Raw genomic sequence first — 14,131 nt, 5'->3', positions numbered from 1 at the left:
CCAGTGTTGAAATTAAAACAAATGTGCTTACTAAATTGCTTCAGTCTGGGCTAACCTCATCTGAGTTCTTACTGCCTTTCAGTGAAGCCCTAACCTACCTTTATGGGCACTTGCTGTGAACAGGCAGGTGACCAGGCATCAGTGACACAGTTAAGAAGCTGTCTGCTGGGATTAGTGCTGAAGAAGGTAAAACAACAGTGTAAATATTCCTCTATTCCTTTACTGGATGTTTAGTATCTTAAGATCAGTGGCTCTAGCGTTGCATGAAGAAAACCCCCTGTATAGTCATAAAGCATCCATTGCAAATAAAGTGCCCATAAGTGGTAGCTCTGCCAGGTATACTGCTGTGAAGAATACCAGGGAAATAATGATGAGACATTGTTCACTTCAAAATGAACCTTTAAGGTTGGAACAAAGCAACTGAGCCAGTGGGCGTAGGAAGTGTAGCTGGAATGCAGGGAATCCAATTGAAAGTCACTAGGAGGTTCTGTAGATGTTGACTGGAAGGTTTCAGGCTTATGTCTAGAAACAACTGTGACTGCAGGGAAGACACTAGGGAGACTGTAAGGAGCATGAGTTGGGTGGTTGAGAGTAGTGTTCTCGATATTCAAGAAAGAGTAGCAAACAGTTTCAGATCTCCTTGATTCAAAGGCATGCACCAGTGCACTAATGTGTCGTTTATAAGCCTTGACTTTTGTGTATGTGTGATGAGCTCCCACCTTCTTGAACTTAGTCGGATAAGGTGGAAGAGGGGTACATTATGATATGCTGTGCCACCAGCTGGAAAAACTTGAGCCCACAAAATGCAGCCAACTTTCAAGGGCATCGGAGCAGCAATGGGCCGGAAGTAGGGTGGTAGAGGGCAGCCTTACAAAAATACTCGTGAGAAAAACACCCACAAACAATACTAATCTACTTTCACAGTTTCGTCGGTCCCTCTATAGAAAATCCAGTTAATCTCTACACAGTGGTCAAGAATAGTCCTTTAGAAGTAATTTGCGTGCTCTCAATGTAGTATGGCTATGAGTGTAAACAATAGCTTCAAATGCATTTTTTTTAATGTTGTTTGTCTAGGGCAAACTGAACTAGATGCCATCAAATAGATATGTACTTTTCACTGTTAATTTTCCTAGTTATGGCCATGGGCTTGATTTAGATCCTGGCGGAGGGGGTTAACTCTGTCACAAACGTAACAAATATCTCCTCCACCATATTATGATACCATTATATCCTGTGGGGATCGCAGTACGGCAGATGGGCTATCCTTCACTTTTGTGACCTAGTATTCCCTCCGCCAGAATCTTTAAATCAGGTCCCTTGTCACTGTTGCTTTAGGCAGCGGTACCAGTCCTGAAGTGACCTAATAATGCATCCTTTAGCATTACGTTGCCAATGATGTAATGCTCTGTAGCACTTGCTTCTTACTGATGTAGAGACTTCTTAAGTTCGGAGCATACTCCTAGGCTATGTAGTTATACAGCCACCCAATCTTCCAGCTCTAATGGCTTTATTTGGAAATAGCCATGTTGTGACCATTGAGTAGTGTTTTCCCTATTGCATTCCTTTAAATTCCCAAAAGGTTTTCTGGGGAAGATCGGAATCCTCTTGAGTTTAGTTTATTTCTCAATAAATATAAATGGAATGCTATCTGAAATACAACACAGGTTATTTCTGTCTCATGTGGTGGGCCTTACACAGTGTTTAGTGAAACACCCTCTTAAGGAATCCATTCTCTGTTGGTCCTAAAGTCGAAACCTGAACATGACCTCCAGCTGGTGCTCCATTTCGAGCTGAAGCAGTGGTAATAGCATAATATGAAGCAACAACTGCTTCTGGTGATGAATGGCAAATTTTTGGACAAAGGGCACATGGTCTCCATTATCTTCATGAGCCTTTACATTGGACGCCTCAGCCCCAAAGTCTAGGTAGTGAAAGGTTTTGTCCACTTCCAGCTTATGACCTTTTACACAGTTTATTTTATGGTACGTGTTGCACAATGCGGCCGTTTTCAAGTGCTTTAGTGGAGGTGGTGTGGCATGTCATTTGTGCAGAGTGGTTTTTCAGGACTGTAAGCTAGGAAATTTGGGGTAAAATATTATTGAGTCAAGCAAGTTATGTCAATCTGCATGATGTGGCTGAGGCAAGCATGGTTATTTCCTCTTATTACATTTAGAGGCTAAACAATTTAGACATTTTCAGAAGTATCTAGTTTCTCCGGCCTGATGTCTGGGATGTAATTGCACGTGAGCCAAGAGAAGACAATACTCATGCTTGAGGTCTAGTTTTACAGGTCAGTAACAGTAGCATGCCCCTCACAATGAAACACACACACACTTTTAGTTTATTTGCAATGGTTTAATATTAATATTGGAGGGAATTTCTAATGTAGTTTTTTATTAAATTAGTTTTCTCCCTTGATCTAGTAAGATCTCTACATTGTTACGTGTGTATTTTATTTTGAAGCTTGTTTCGTTATCTCATGGCATATGTCCTGCAAGAGTTTGATGACATGATGGAACACATAAAATTGAATGTTTTTAGACTCTCTTAGGCCTTCATGTGGGCATTAGTCAGGACCCCTTTTTTATTAGTTTCAGCATCTATGACATTCACTTACAAGATTCTTTCAGAATTAAATATAATTACAAGCCACAATTTTCAAGAATTTCTCCCAAGAGGAGTCTTATTTGATACTGACGATGTGCCAAACTGGTGGCAGAAGTCATGTCATGATATACCGTAAGACAGCAGTACCATGCTTTATCGAGACTAGAAAGGCATGACTGGCACAGTGGGTTGAGTTCTGAAAAATCCTGCGAGCTTCGCTGGGAAGTAGTAAACGTCGGATGTAATGGTATGACTCCATGTTTTAATGTGTTCTTTTTAGCAACTACCATGTTTGTTATGGCGTACTCTTGTAACTGACATGGAAAGTCTCCACTATGGGCACGTTTATATAGAAATCTCCACAAAAAGACAACAGTATTTAAAAAAATCTCCAACTGTTGCATTCATACATCCCAAATGAAAAGTCTTTAAAAAAAATCTTTTATTGAATTTTCACACATAAATGAGCAACATAACATACAAACCACAATGTGTAGAGGCGTGGTGTTGAGCTATCTCCATGCCTATGTCAATCCAGATTTCTCAGGTCCCAGATGTTCTTTAAGGCATGCAGTGCTCTAGACAACTTTTTTCACTAGAAAAGTTAGCATGCACAAATATATCAGATTTTATTTATTTATTATTGTTGCAGTTTTTATGTAGTGCAAACTTTGCCCAAGAGCATTAGTGGACTTTACATGAGCATTTAATAAAAATACTCAAGGTTAGATTTATATTTTGTAGGGCCAAGGAGATTACAGGGGTAATTTTTACATTTGCGGTAACCACTGCTTACTGCCACGGTGACTGCCTCCAGTGTATCTCTGCGGAGGCGACCATCTGTTCGCCAGATTATGAGCACTGCCTGACTTCCGCCACAATAAGGGCGGAAATCAGGCAGTGTTTATGCTGGCGGACGGTGGTGACCTGGCGCTGGTTGCACCAGCACTGCCCCGCCCTGGCCTGGCAGTGTTCTGCTGGCGGTAGCAGCGGCCCTTTCCGTTCCCAGACGGATGACCTCCTCACCGGACAAGGGTAAGTCAGATGTCCAACAGGGGAAGGAGGTGTTGTTAGTGTGTGTATGAATGTGTGAGTGCGTTTCTGCATGTCAGTGTGTATGCGTACCTAAGTGTGTCTGGATGAGTGTAATGATGTGTGTATGCATGCTTGTATGGCTGTGGGGGTAGTTGTGTGAGTGTGTGTGTGTGTCTGCGTGTGCATGAATGGGTGTTGTGCGTGTCTGCAGGTGTATGAGGGGGTGGGGGTCAGTGTGTGAATCAGAGGGGGTGGGGGTCAGTGTATGGAATAGGGGTGGGGTGCTAGTGTCTGTAGGAGGGGTGGGTGGAGCTGGTGTTTGTAGGGGGCTGGGGGAAGCTGGTGTTGTAGGGGGTGGGGGGTCAGGTCTTGCTGGAGGGGAACCCACCTACCGGTGATAGGGAAGGAATTCACTGTCACCAGTAGCCCTACCACCATGGACTTCGTGGCGGTGCTTCCGCGGCGGAAAACATGGCGGTAGGCCGGACCAAAATACTGGTGGTGGTACTCTGTGGTCCGTCGGGTCTGAGATGAAGTTGCCCGGCGATTCATACCGATGTGGCGGTATGAGTGGTGTTGTGGTGGGTTGCCATTGGCAAACCTACCACAGTCATAATGTGGCGGTAAACACCACCAGCCTGTTGGTAGTGATACCGCCACATTTACGCTGACTGCTAGGGTAAAAATTACCCCCTATGTGATTTACCCGCAGTCACCGGATGTTGAGTCAATACTGAGACTCTAACCTGGTTCCCCAGTTCCAAATTCAACAGCTCTAGCTGTTAGTCCGCATATTCTCCCCATTCGAGAGGGATTAAATTGTGTGACAGTGATTTACTTTTGTCACGGTCTCTCAAAATATATTTTAAAACTTGGGTAGCTTGCATCATCAGACTGTAGGTTATCAGGATAAACAGAAGTTTATCAAAGAAGAACTTATAATTTTAGTTCCTCAGGTACTCGAACATTCTTACTAACTTGTTGTTTGCGCTTTCTTTTAGACATCTATTCGACAAATGAATCAAACTAGGTTTTATATAGTCGAGGATACAAATATGAATGTGCAGATAAACCTGTTTGTGGGAGGCCTGCCATCCATGCTTTCTTCTGAAGAATACTGCAATATCCTGAAGAACAACCTGGACATCAAAGGTGAGTTTAAAGCCCATAGCAAGATCATAGCTTGCAGCCAAAACAAATTACAAAAGCAATATAAAGTATTAGGATCACTAATGGAAGATGTTGGAACTTTACAAGTTGTAGGCACAAGCCTATGATTTTTATGAAATGACTACTTTTATGGAATTGTAAAAAAAAATCATCGCATATGCATCTACATTCATTGAGATAGATTTCTGTGAGCGCACATAGCACGAACTGGAAATTTTTGAGTTGGTAGAAAATAAGCAGGTTTATGGTTATGGTCAATTTGTAGTGCACAGTATCTTAGTTTTCCCTGGTCGATAACCGTTTTGCAAGGTAAATACATCCGTACATTTACACACGAGTAAATATGGGTGTGTTTGAATATTTTAACTTCAAATATACACTCTTAACACGAGTCTTTTTGACGTTAAGGTGCACTGAACAAAATAGATCTGAACATTTGGGACTTTTGATGAATGTGTACAAAAGCGAGGGCGTTAGTTTTCCAACATTCCCTTTGGCTCTACCCCTCACCTGTCTATGCATTTGCCCCGCCCTAAAGCTCCCACTGTGGAAGTTCTGCCAAACGTTTTCCCAGAACCTTAGTTCCTGCTAGTGGAAACGCCTTCAGCTAATGATTCTGGAAATCAGAATCTGTAGTTTGCTCCTGCTGATTTTCCCATTTGCGCATTTAAGTTGGACTTGGATGTGCAGAAGTTCTTGTGGTAACCGTTACCGAATGTAGCCCTTTACCGCAACATCAAGACAGGTTATTTGAACATTGTACACTGAAAACTGCACTGTGACCTGGCTCTGACAGCAAGTCATGTCAATAGTGCAATTCTTGCCACCACTAAGAGGCGAACATCTGTGCTGTTTTACAGGATACTTCCTGCAGATTCGTTGACTCACACAGGCTACGTGCAGCTATGCCAAATTAGTATTCAGTAGTGAAAACTATTGTGCATAATACTTTGGGCCTGACAAAATGCACAGTTTTATGTGCTGATGGTGGTTTTAGAATGATAGAGAAAATGGAGCAGCCAAAAAGTGCTATGAAGTAGCAGGGGTGGCTCCTCTATGACGGCAGAGGAGCGTTGCCTTCCCCCGCCAGCAGTGACAGCTGCAAAACCTTTACAAGGAAACGATAACAAACAGTGTTTGTTATCGTTTCCTTGTAAAAGGGCGGGGCCATGGAGGTGACGTGCTCTGAGGGGGAGTGCCTAGCATGACATGAAAGGCTTGACCCTTCAGTCCAGCCTTAGACCATACACAGCCTCCTGGCTAGTCCCAGCGGGTTACGGAAAAGCAAGGAGTGGTAACTGCTGAAATCAGTAATTGTTCAGGCGCGCTTCTTTTCTTTTCTTGCTGCCGCCTTCTTGACTCGTGCAACAGGAGTAGCAAGACCCTTGCTAGGGCTAAAAGCCCAAAAGTGCCAGCCTGAGGTCGAAGGTGCTACCTCTTCACCAAACACTTGCCTTTTTCATGCCATCATGCGGGGAGAGGAGGGCACACAGCAACCCTTGAGTGCCATTATATAGGAGAATTCTGGTTGAAACCTACCTAGCAAATCCATAGCAATGACCACAGAATGATGTATTGGTGCCATTCAAATTATTCCTTCCATAACTTCATCATAAGGCCTAAAAAGATGCAGTGAAGGAACAGCAACAGTTGTGGTCATCCACAGCACATGCGCAGTACTGGGGTATATTTGGTGTGCTCTTCACAAATGCTGCCCTACATGAAGTAAGTTTATGTTCAGATGGGCTGTTGCTTTGAGGAATAAATCTTTTCCGAACTGCCATGATAAGTGAAATAACAAGCATAAGAAAGAACTGGTTTGTAGTACTGAATCTACATTTATTTCGCGCCTACTTCTACACCGAGACAAGTGATGGAAAGGCAGTGCCTGGGTCCTTTTCAGAAGTTCACAATCCCATACGATGCTGGAACCCCGGTCGTCAGATTGGAATCATGTCCATGGAGCCTGCTAAAATTGCACATTTTGCCACTTCTCGCAATTATCTTCAACTGGCAAATCCCAGGCATTCTTCAAGAAGCCTTTATTTTCAAAGTGGTCTGAGATGTTTTTATGTGCCCACTCATAATCCCGCAAAGTGCTGATTTGACAATATACTTCCCGTTTCCTCTATGGGGGCAGAGAAATTGTAATTCTCGTACCTCCTAATCTTTCAGCAGCCACGGTCACTGGCAGACATTTCATAATTGCCATCCTGGCTGCCTAGAGCACTTAAAGGATGTTAGCTTTCAATTTGCTTTCATGGGGCTCCAGCCAGCATTCTAGTTTTCTATTATTTATGGAACTGTTTTCCTTCTAATTGAACCTTTAAATCTGTTTGAGTGCAGTGTATTGGTTGATATTGAGAACAATGTCTCTTTTAAGAAAAGTATACCCTTGTTTTTCATTTGGATTACATTATCTTTAGCGCCAGACTTTGTTTTTTTCGTAGGCGATAGCAGCTAAGATGGGTTATTTGCATGTTTAATGCGTATTTCGGGCATAATTGCACATCACTTTGTAATATAATGTGTTTTTGGAAAATGTGTGTGTCTCTGTTTATGTAAGTGTGTACATAATTTACCACGTATGCGCCATGATATATATATATATATTTTTTTTTTAAAGGATTATAAAATTTTACTGACTCAGAACAATGACGCTTAATTGACCTAAAAGAAAAATGTCCTAAATGAAACTAATTTGATGTAGTCCAGTGACTTAACAGATATCATGACTTGTATTAACATTTCTCTGTGCTCCTTCCAAGACAATAACTTTAAAGCATGTTTATAAGTGCCCTTGCATCTTAATAGTCTTGTGCTCTTGCTAATTTCCTTTGCTTGTAGACTTCCCTGTCCAGCATGGCTCACATTGAAGAAAGTGGGCTCGACATCTCCACCCACCATTGCTCTTCAGAAAAGCACTCTGTACCTAAAATGAGTGCAGAAGGAATGTTTTCAGTATATTATACATGATCCCAAAGAACATTTTCTTCTACTAAGAGGAAGATGAAGAGGAAGATCATGTTACATCCACAGGTCAAACCCAAATGTTTCTGTATGACCAAATGTTAAGGGAAGATTTGATCCCAGTTTCTAATTCCCCTCAGACCTGGGTTTATGCATGTCGCATGGCCCAAGCTGATGTATGGGCCTTGCCTCAAAGTGACAAAATTAAATTATTTCCTTTCTGCTCCCAACTTAAAGTTTAAATTTGTATTCGATTTTAGAAGAACTAAGGGCCATATGTGCGAACAGGTTTTCCCACAGACACAGAATGGGGAAAAACCTCTGCTACATCTGGCCCTTAAACCTTAAAAGCACACATCAGAAAACAGTTAAAATATTTTTCTACAAAAGGTTAAATTAATTTCGCAGCTGTAATCACATAAGTTTTAAAAGATAAAAACTGGTTAACGGTTAAGAGTCTACAAGTGACATGCATTTTTGCTTGTAAAACATGTATAATATATGTAGGACGAGTTTTACATACTAGCACATCATTTAATCCAGACAAAAACCTAAAAGCTTCCCCGATATTCGTAACAACCCCTCCCTCAGAAGTAATAGCTTTAAAAAAAACACTTCCTATATGCAATATAAAATGTACAAAAAAGTGCCACATGCATAGTTGACCTGTGCCATACAGTGCTGCTAAGAATGATATTGCACTATAAAAGATCAACATTTCTTTAATGGGTAAAGTTAAATATACCCTCTATAGTTCTCACCATGCTGTTACTACTGGCTGTTTTTTGTGTGCACCTAGTGTAATTCGAGGAAAATTATATACCTAAATAGTAAATTTCACAGTATTTGTTATACAACTCCCTTTAGTGCAGAATGGACTTGTCCTCAGTCTCCTCTCACCATAACTCATAGTAAATGTTTTCTTTAAATTTATCTTCAGGTCTTTCTCTTCCATCATGTTTTGTGAAAACATTTATAAGAGTCTGAAGCCCTTTGGGAGTGTGAAATAATAGGACAGCGTCATCAGCATAAAGGATTATGGGCATGGGCCAATGTCCGACCTTTGGTACGTCAGTCCCAAGGGATTGGAGTTTTCTATCTACCCCATTTATGTAGAGAGAAAAAAGAAAGGGGGCGTATATGCATCACTGCCTGACTCCTCTTGTAGTTATGATTGCATTGTTTAGTTCTCCTGCCGGGTTAAAACATACTCTAGCCATCAGGTTATTGTACATATCAACTAGGAAGGAGATTATGTCTTTGCTCCATCCACTCTAAAATAACTCCTCCTACTAAATTGGTAGATGAATCAAGCAAAGATATTGGATCGTTCCTTAGCACCCCTTTATAAAAAAACAAATATGGGTACTATAATTGATTCTGCCCAGGTGGAGGGTATACTGCCAGTGTCGGCAGCATTTAGTACAGTCGTTAGCAGGAGTGCCCATAATGATGGTAGATGTTTATAAATGTCTGAAGGGACACCATCCGGCCCAGGAGCCTTTCCCCTGGGGCTGTTGTCCAGCACTCTTGTAACTTGCTCAAGACTTAAAACAAGTGGGAGAACATGCTGCGCCATTTTCCTGTAACCAAGTAGGTAAACTGAATATTGAAGAGAAATACGTTTCCCAGGTATCTGCTGGGATGGTGGAATGTATTTTTGAGGCATAATCATCCCTAAATAAGGGAGCGTTAAGTATTCTCTAGAAAAGGGACTTATCTTTTGTCTCTGCTGCCTGCATCAAGTTTGCCCACGCTTCCTCCTGCAGCTCTTTTTTGCTTTCTGTCACAATCTTTTAGTATCTTTTCCTACTGTCCTGAATAGCATTTGTGTCCACAGGGATAGAGTGAAGCAAGTTAATGAGATCACCTCGTGGACTCTTGCACTTTTGGTCAAACCACCCCTTTCTCTTATATCCATTATCTTTAATCTTCCTAGTAAGAGTCTAATTTATAGAACTGGAGATCTGTTCATGGGCCCTTATGATTTGATCCTAGCCTGCGTCCTCATCCAAATGAGTTAAAAAGTGGGCTCTATTATCTATAATGAGAGCTTTTGTAAACTTGAATGGATTCATTCTAGACCATTTGATTCTAATGGTATTACATCCTTCTAGATCAGTGTTTGAAATTTTCCGGACCTCCTTTGTTAGTTTTGATTTAATTTGCATTGTGAGAAATATTAGATTCGGATCGCTTGTACAGTTTACCTCTATGTTGATATCGATAGGTCACCAGTGACTTGTTTGAAACAAGTATATGGTCGAATTCGCTGTTGGGTCCCCTCCCAATAAAGGTAGGTGGCAATGAATGACGATTATAACAATACATCTCCAACTTAAACAAGTTATAATTGAGAATCAAGGTATTTAGGACGTTGCTGTTAGAACAGTGTCTGAAACGACATAACCCATCACTTTGCAAGTCAGCTAGGCTGCAAAATAGTTCAGCCGGAAGGGGTCATCTTGTGATTAAGGGCCTCATTTCAAGTTAGGCGATCCCACCACGGAACCGCCAAACTCATGGGTAGGATGCCACCACAATGGCGGTGATGTCCCTACTGTGCATATTAGAATGACCGGCGGGAACATTGTAAAACGCACTCCCGTAATCAGTCCGACAGGAACCGTGCTACGATATACGACTCGGCTCTGAGTCCTATATCGTAGCACAGAGTGGGCCGTCAGCGCCGCCATGGCTGGTTACAAGCCCAACTGCTGTCACCATCACCATGGCTGGTTACAAGTCCAACTTCTGTCATCCTGTCGGAATCTATGATCCTGGCGGGGACGGCGGTCTTCAGGCAGGTCCACCAGCCAAATTTGTAATTTGGCAGTCGGACCACCACAGCTGAGGCGATGCAACTGCCACCTCCAGCCCCATAATGAGGCCATAAGTCCCCACACCATATTATAAACAAATGCCCTGCTCTTCCTTGTAGAAAACAGTCAAATTGCATTTAAGTGCTTCTACCACTTGTGCCTGCGAGGTGTATTAGATGTTATTACAATAATTAATTATTAATACCTCAGGATTGCACTCAGAGGATATCCAGATAAATTGATAAAATTCTAATGATAAGAAAGGTTTTTCACACTTTCATAGTTGTAATAAGCAATACTAAAACCATCAAGACCCACTTTTGCCCTTCCCATACTAGAATGGGTTGGTGATGTACAGTAGGACTAGAACCCATCAAATACAAACATTTCTGCTAACTATGTCTTTTGGAGGCACAGAGTGTGATCTCTCTTGATATTTCTACACCAGTCCTCTGTTCCTGGCTTGTTGACCAGTCCAGCAATATCCCATGACCCACTTGTTAATTCATGGGAATCCCAGCAACAAGAATTGTCCCTTGAGTGCCCCAAGTGTTCCCAACAAATTTTGTGTGGCAGCACGTTGACAGTTGTATCCTCCTTTTGTTGAGTGGTGATTGTTGTTTTTTTAGAAGGAGAAAAGGGGAAAGAATTAGTCTGTTTCCTGGAGGGAATCTAAAGGGGCAAATCTGTTACAAGTTGTTAGTTCAAAGGTATGTCCATTTTGGGAGTCAGTCAGCAATACTTTATGGAAAGGAAAAGCTGCAAGACACACAGGTTTGTAGAAGTAGCCAATTGTTACAGCTTCTATTTGATCTCCCCAAGGCATACTTGGGAAGCACTTTTCCTGCAAGGTTATAAAAATATGATGAACCATGTCAGGATTTTGAAAGTTTAAGACAATATAGCCCCCACCCCCTTTGATGGTTTTTCCTGGTGCTTCATCTCCACATACTTCTTCTCACCATCAGAATTTCCCTGAACAGAAGATCAACATTAAGGCCCTCATTACAACCCTGGTGGTCGGTGTTAAAGTGGCTGTAATACCGTCAACAGGCCGGCGGTAAAAAAATTGGGATTTGGACCATGGCGGCTACCGCCATCCAAATCCGCCACTTTAACACACCGACCGCCAGGGTGGTAATGGCTGCTGGGCTGGAGACTTCGGTTTCATTCTGGCGGCTGCCACAATCCCACCCTCAGGATCACGTCCCGGCCTACCGCCATGGTTTTCGTGCCAAAGTTACAGAAATGAAAACCATGGCAGTAGGCACTATCAGTGCAAGGGAATTCCTTCCCTGGCACTGATAGGGGTCTCCCCCGCCCTCCTGCCCCTCCCCATAGCCCTTCCCCACCCTCCAACTCCCTCCCCTGCCCCCGCACATATACACACCCACATGTGCACCCATATACACACATGAACACACGCACACCCACCTCCACCCACGCATGCACACTTACATACCCACACACCAACATAGCTTGTCACACACATGCATTCACAACACACAACACTGACAATCACTCATTCACGCATTCATCCGAAACGACTCACACCCGCATGCACGCATACCAATACATACACACACATCCCCGCATACATACAACACCCCCCACCCCTCTCCTGTCGGAGAACCCGACTTACCTGCTTGCAGGGGGTCCTCCAGCTGGAGACGGTCCGTGGCGCTGCTGTCAGCTGCAGCGTCCGCAAGCAAAACACCATCAGACTGTATCATTGGTCATTGGCGGTGTTTTGGTGGCGTGGCGGTGCTGCTGTCATCAGCGCCGCCTTACCGCCGTCCGCCGCCATGTTCGTCAGCGGTGTTCCGCCAGCATTCTGGCGGAATACCGTCGGCAGTCATGATACCGGTAGACGGCTGGTAGCCATGGCGGCGGTATGTTGGCGGCCGTCGCCGTGGCGGTAGGCGGTCAATACCACCAATGTTGAAATGAGGGCCTAAATGTTCTCTGAGATAACCAGTGAATAGATTTGTTTCTTAGCTTCCATCATGTCTCTTCATTGGGGTTCCCTAACTTGAATATCAGAACATATGGTGTAGATTCAAGTGAGAGATGCAAGATGTTTTCGGACTAATATATAGAATCCTCTGGTACCTCGTGCCGTGCACTGATGTCACTTCCCCTCGGGTCACTGGGAGTTTGCAATACTTTCACCCTGGTGGTGTTAGGTGAGTAAGTTTGCATAATTGAAGAGTTTGACTGATTAGTGTTCTATAGTGAATTTTCTTGTATGTTCCTTGATGGGGCAGCACTGGGTTCAGCATTATTTCACCCTTCTGTAGGATCCCCTATAATGTATGGTTTTCATACTTGTAGTGTTAATTTGTTTCTTTAGCAGCTCGAGCATACAAGTTATCGCTGTTTCAAGCGTGGTCAGTTTCCTGTTCACTCCCTCATTTTCTTGCCTTACATATTTTGTCAAGTTTTTTAGCTGGGAGCCCATATTCGGTATATGAGTTTCACACTCCACTATTTTTTTGGTGTATCTGGGTAATACCTTTTGTCTGTATCCTTTTCTTTTTAGCAGGCGGAGGTCGCACTGTGGGAGAAGAAGAGGTTGTAATTGATGATAGGGGTGTGTATGATACATACGGGTTACTGTTAGGTTGCGTACGGGGAGTGCTGTAGATAAGCGCCCTAAAATCAAATTTTCCCTCCTCCCAGAGGCCAAAGCCTTGGTTATAGTGCATTGTATTACCTCTAATCTTTCCTCCACCCTTACAGTTTCTTCGTTGATCAGGCCCATGGCCCCAGAGACATAGTTTATGATGGAGCTTGTGCTAGAAGTTGTAGGTTCCTTCAGTTTATTTTCCATAGATAGTTTCCTTTTGCCTATCTTGAAAGTAATAGGGGTGAGATTTGTACTTCCCCTAAAAGGTGGCACAAAGGATACGATAATGCACTGAAGCAATTTTAAAAAAAGCAACACTTACTTTAGTTAAAACTTGATGTAAAGGGGATGGTCTAGCCCAACCACGTTCAGACGTAGACGGACCCACTCTTGGCCCGGTCTTCGCCCGGGCGTATTCAGGACCACTAGGAAACAACAGTGCCTTAAGTGCACCCTAGAGGGTGGCTCTGCCTCTTGGTAATCAAGGAGTACAGGGGCATGTAGTTCTACCCCCCTCATAGCCACGCTTTACTTGCAACAGCCCATAGCAGCAAGTAAGGCAATTCCTGTTCCCAATTAAGGATGGTACCTCTAATTCATGGGTGGAATCAGTTGCCTATTTCATGGGAAAGAACACAGCTGCACTCCAAAACCCAGCATAGTGTGGTTTATTCACTTTATTCCAAGGACATTTCGCTGTATGTGTCGTTCAAAAGCAAAAACACTAACATTTGGAAGAAAAGCAACATGAATAAACATCCTTTCTTAGTCGAAGTCTGTGCTTAGGTTAATGAGTTGTTTGCCACTAAATAGAGGAAGAATGGAGGCACTTCTTTTTAGATCCCCAGAATACGATTTTGTTGATTATGGTTTTGAAACCAAATCCAAAATCTACTGG

At 42.9% G+C, this 14,131-nt stretch overlaps 1 protein-coding gene across 1 annotated transcript in view; it reads left to right on the top strand.

The window, feature by feature from the left end:
* The window catches only part of DGKQ (diacylglycerol kinase theta), an 848,589-nt gene that overhangs the window by 731,465 nt on the left and 102,993 nt on the right, over positions 1–14,131 (top strand). The window contains exon 13 of the mRNA XM_069236577.1: positions 4,644–4,794. Coding sequence (XP_069092678.1) covers positions 4,644–4,794 — 151 coding nt within the window. The remainder of the gene's footprint in view (positions 1–4,643; positions 4,795–14,131) is intronic.

The sequence above is a fragment of the Pleurodeles waltl genome, chromosome 1_2 (genome assembly GCF_031143425.1).
Source record: "Pleurodeles waltl isolate 20211129_DDA chromosome 1_2, aPleWal1.hap1.20221129, whole genome shotgun sequence".
NCBI classification, from domain to species: Eukaryota; Metazoa; Chordata; class Amphibia; order Caudata; family Salamandridae; genus Pleurodeles; species Pleurodeles waltl.
Note: the sequence above shows the minus strand (reverse complement) of the source record. Positions and strands in the feature narration are given on the sequence as shown.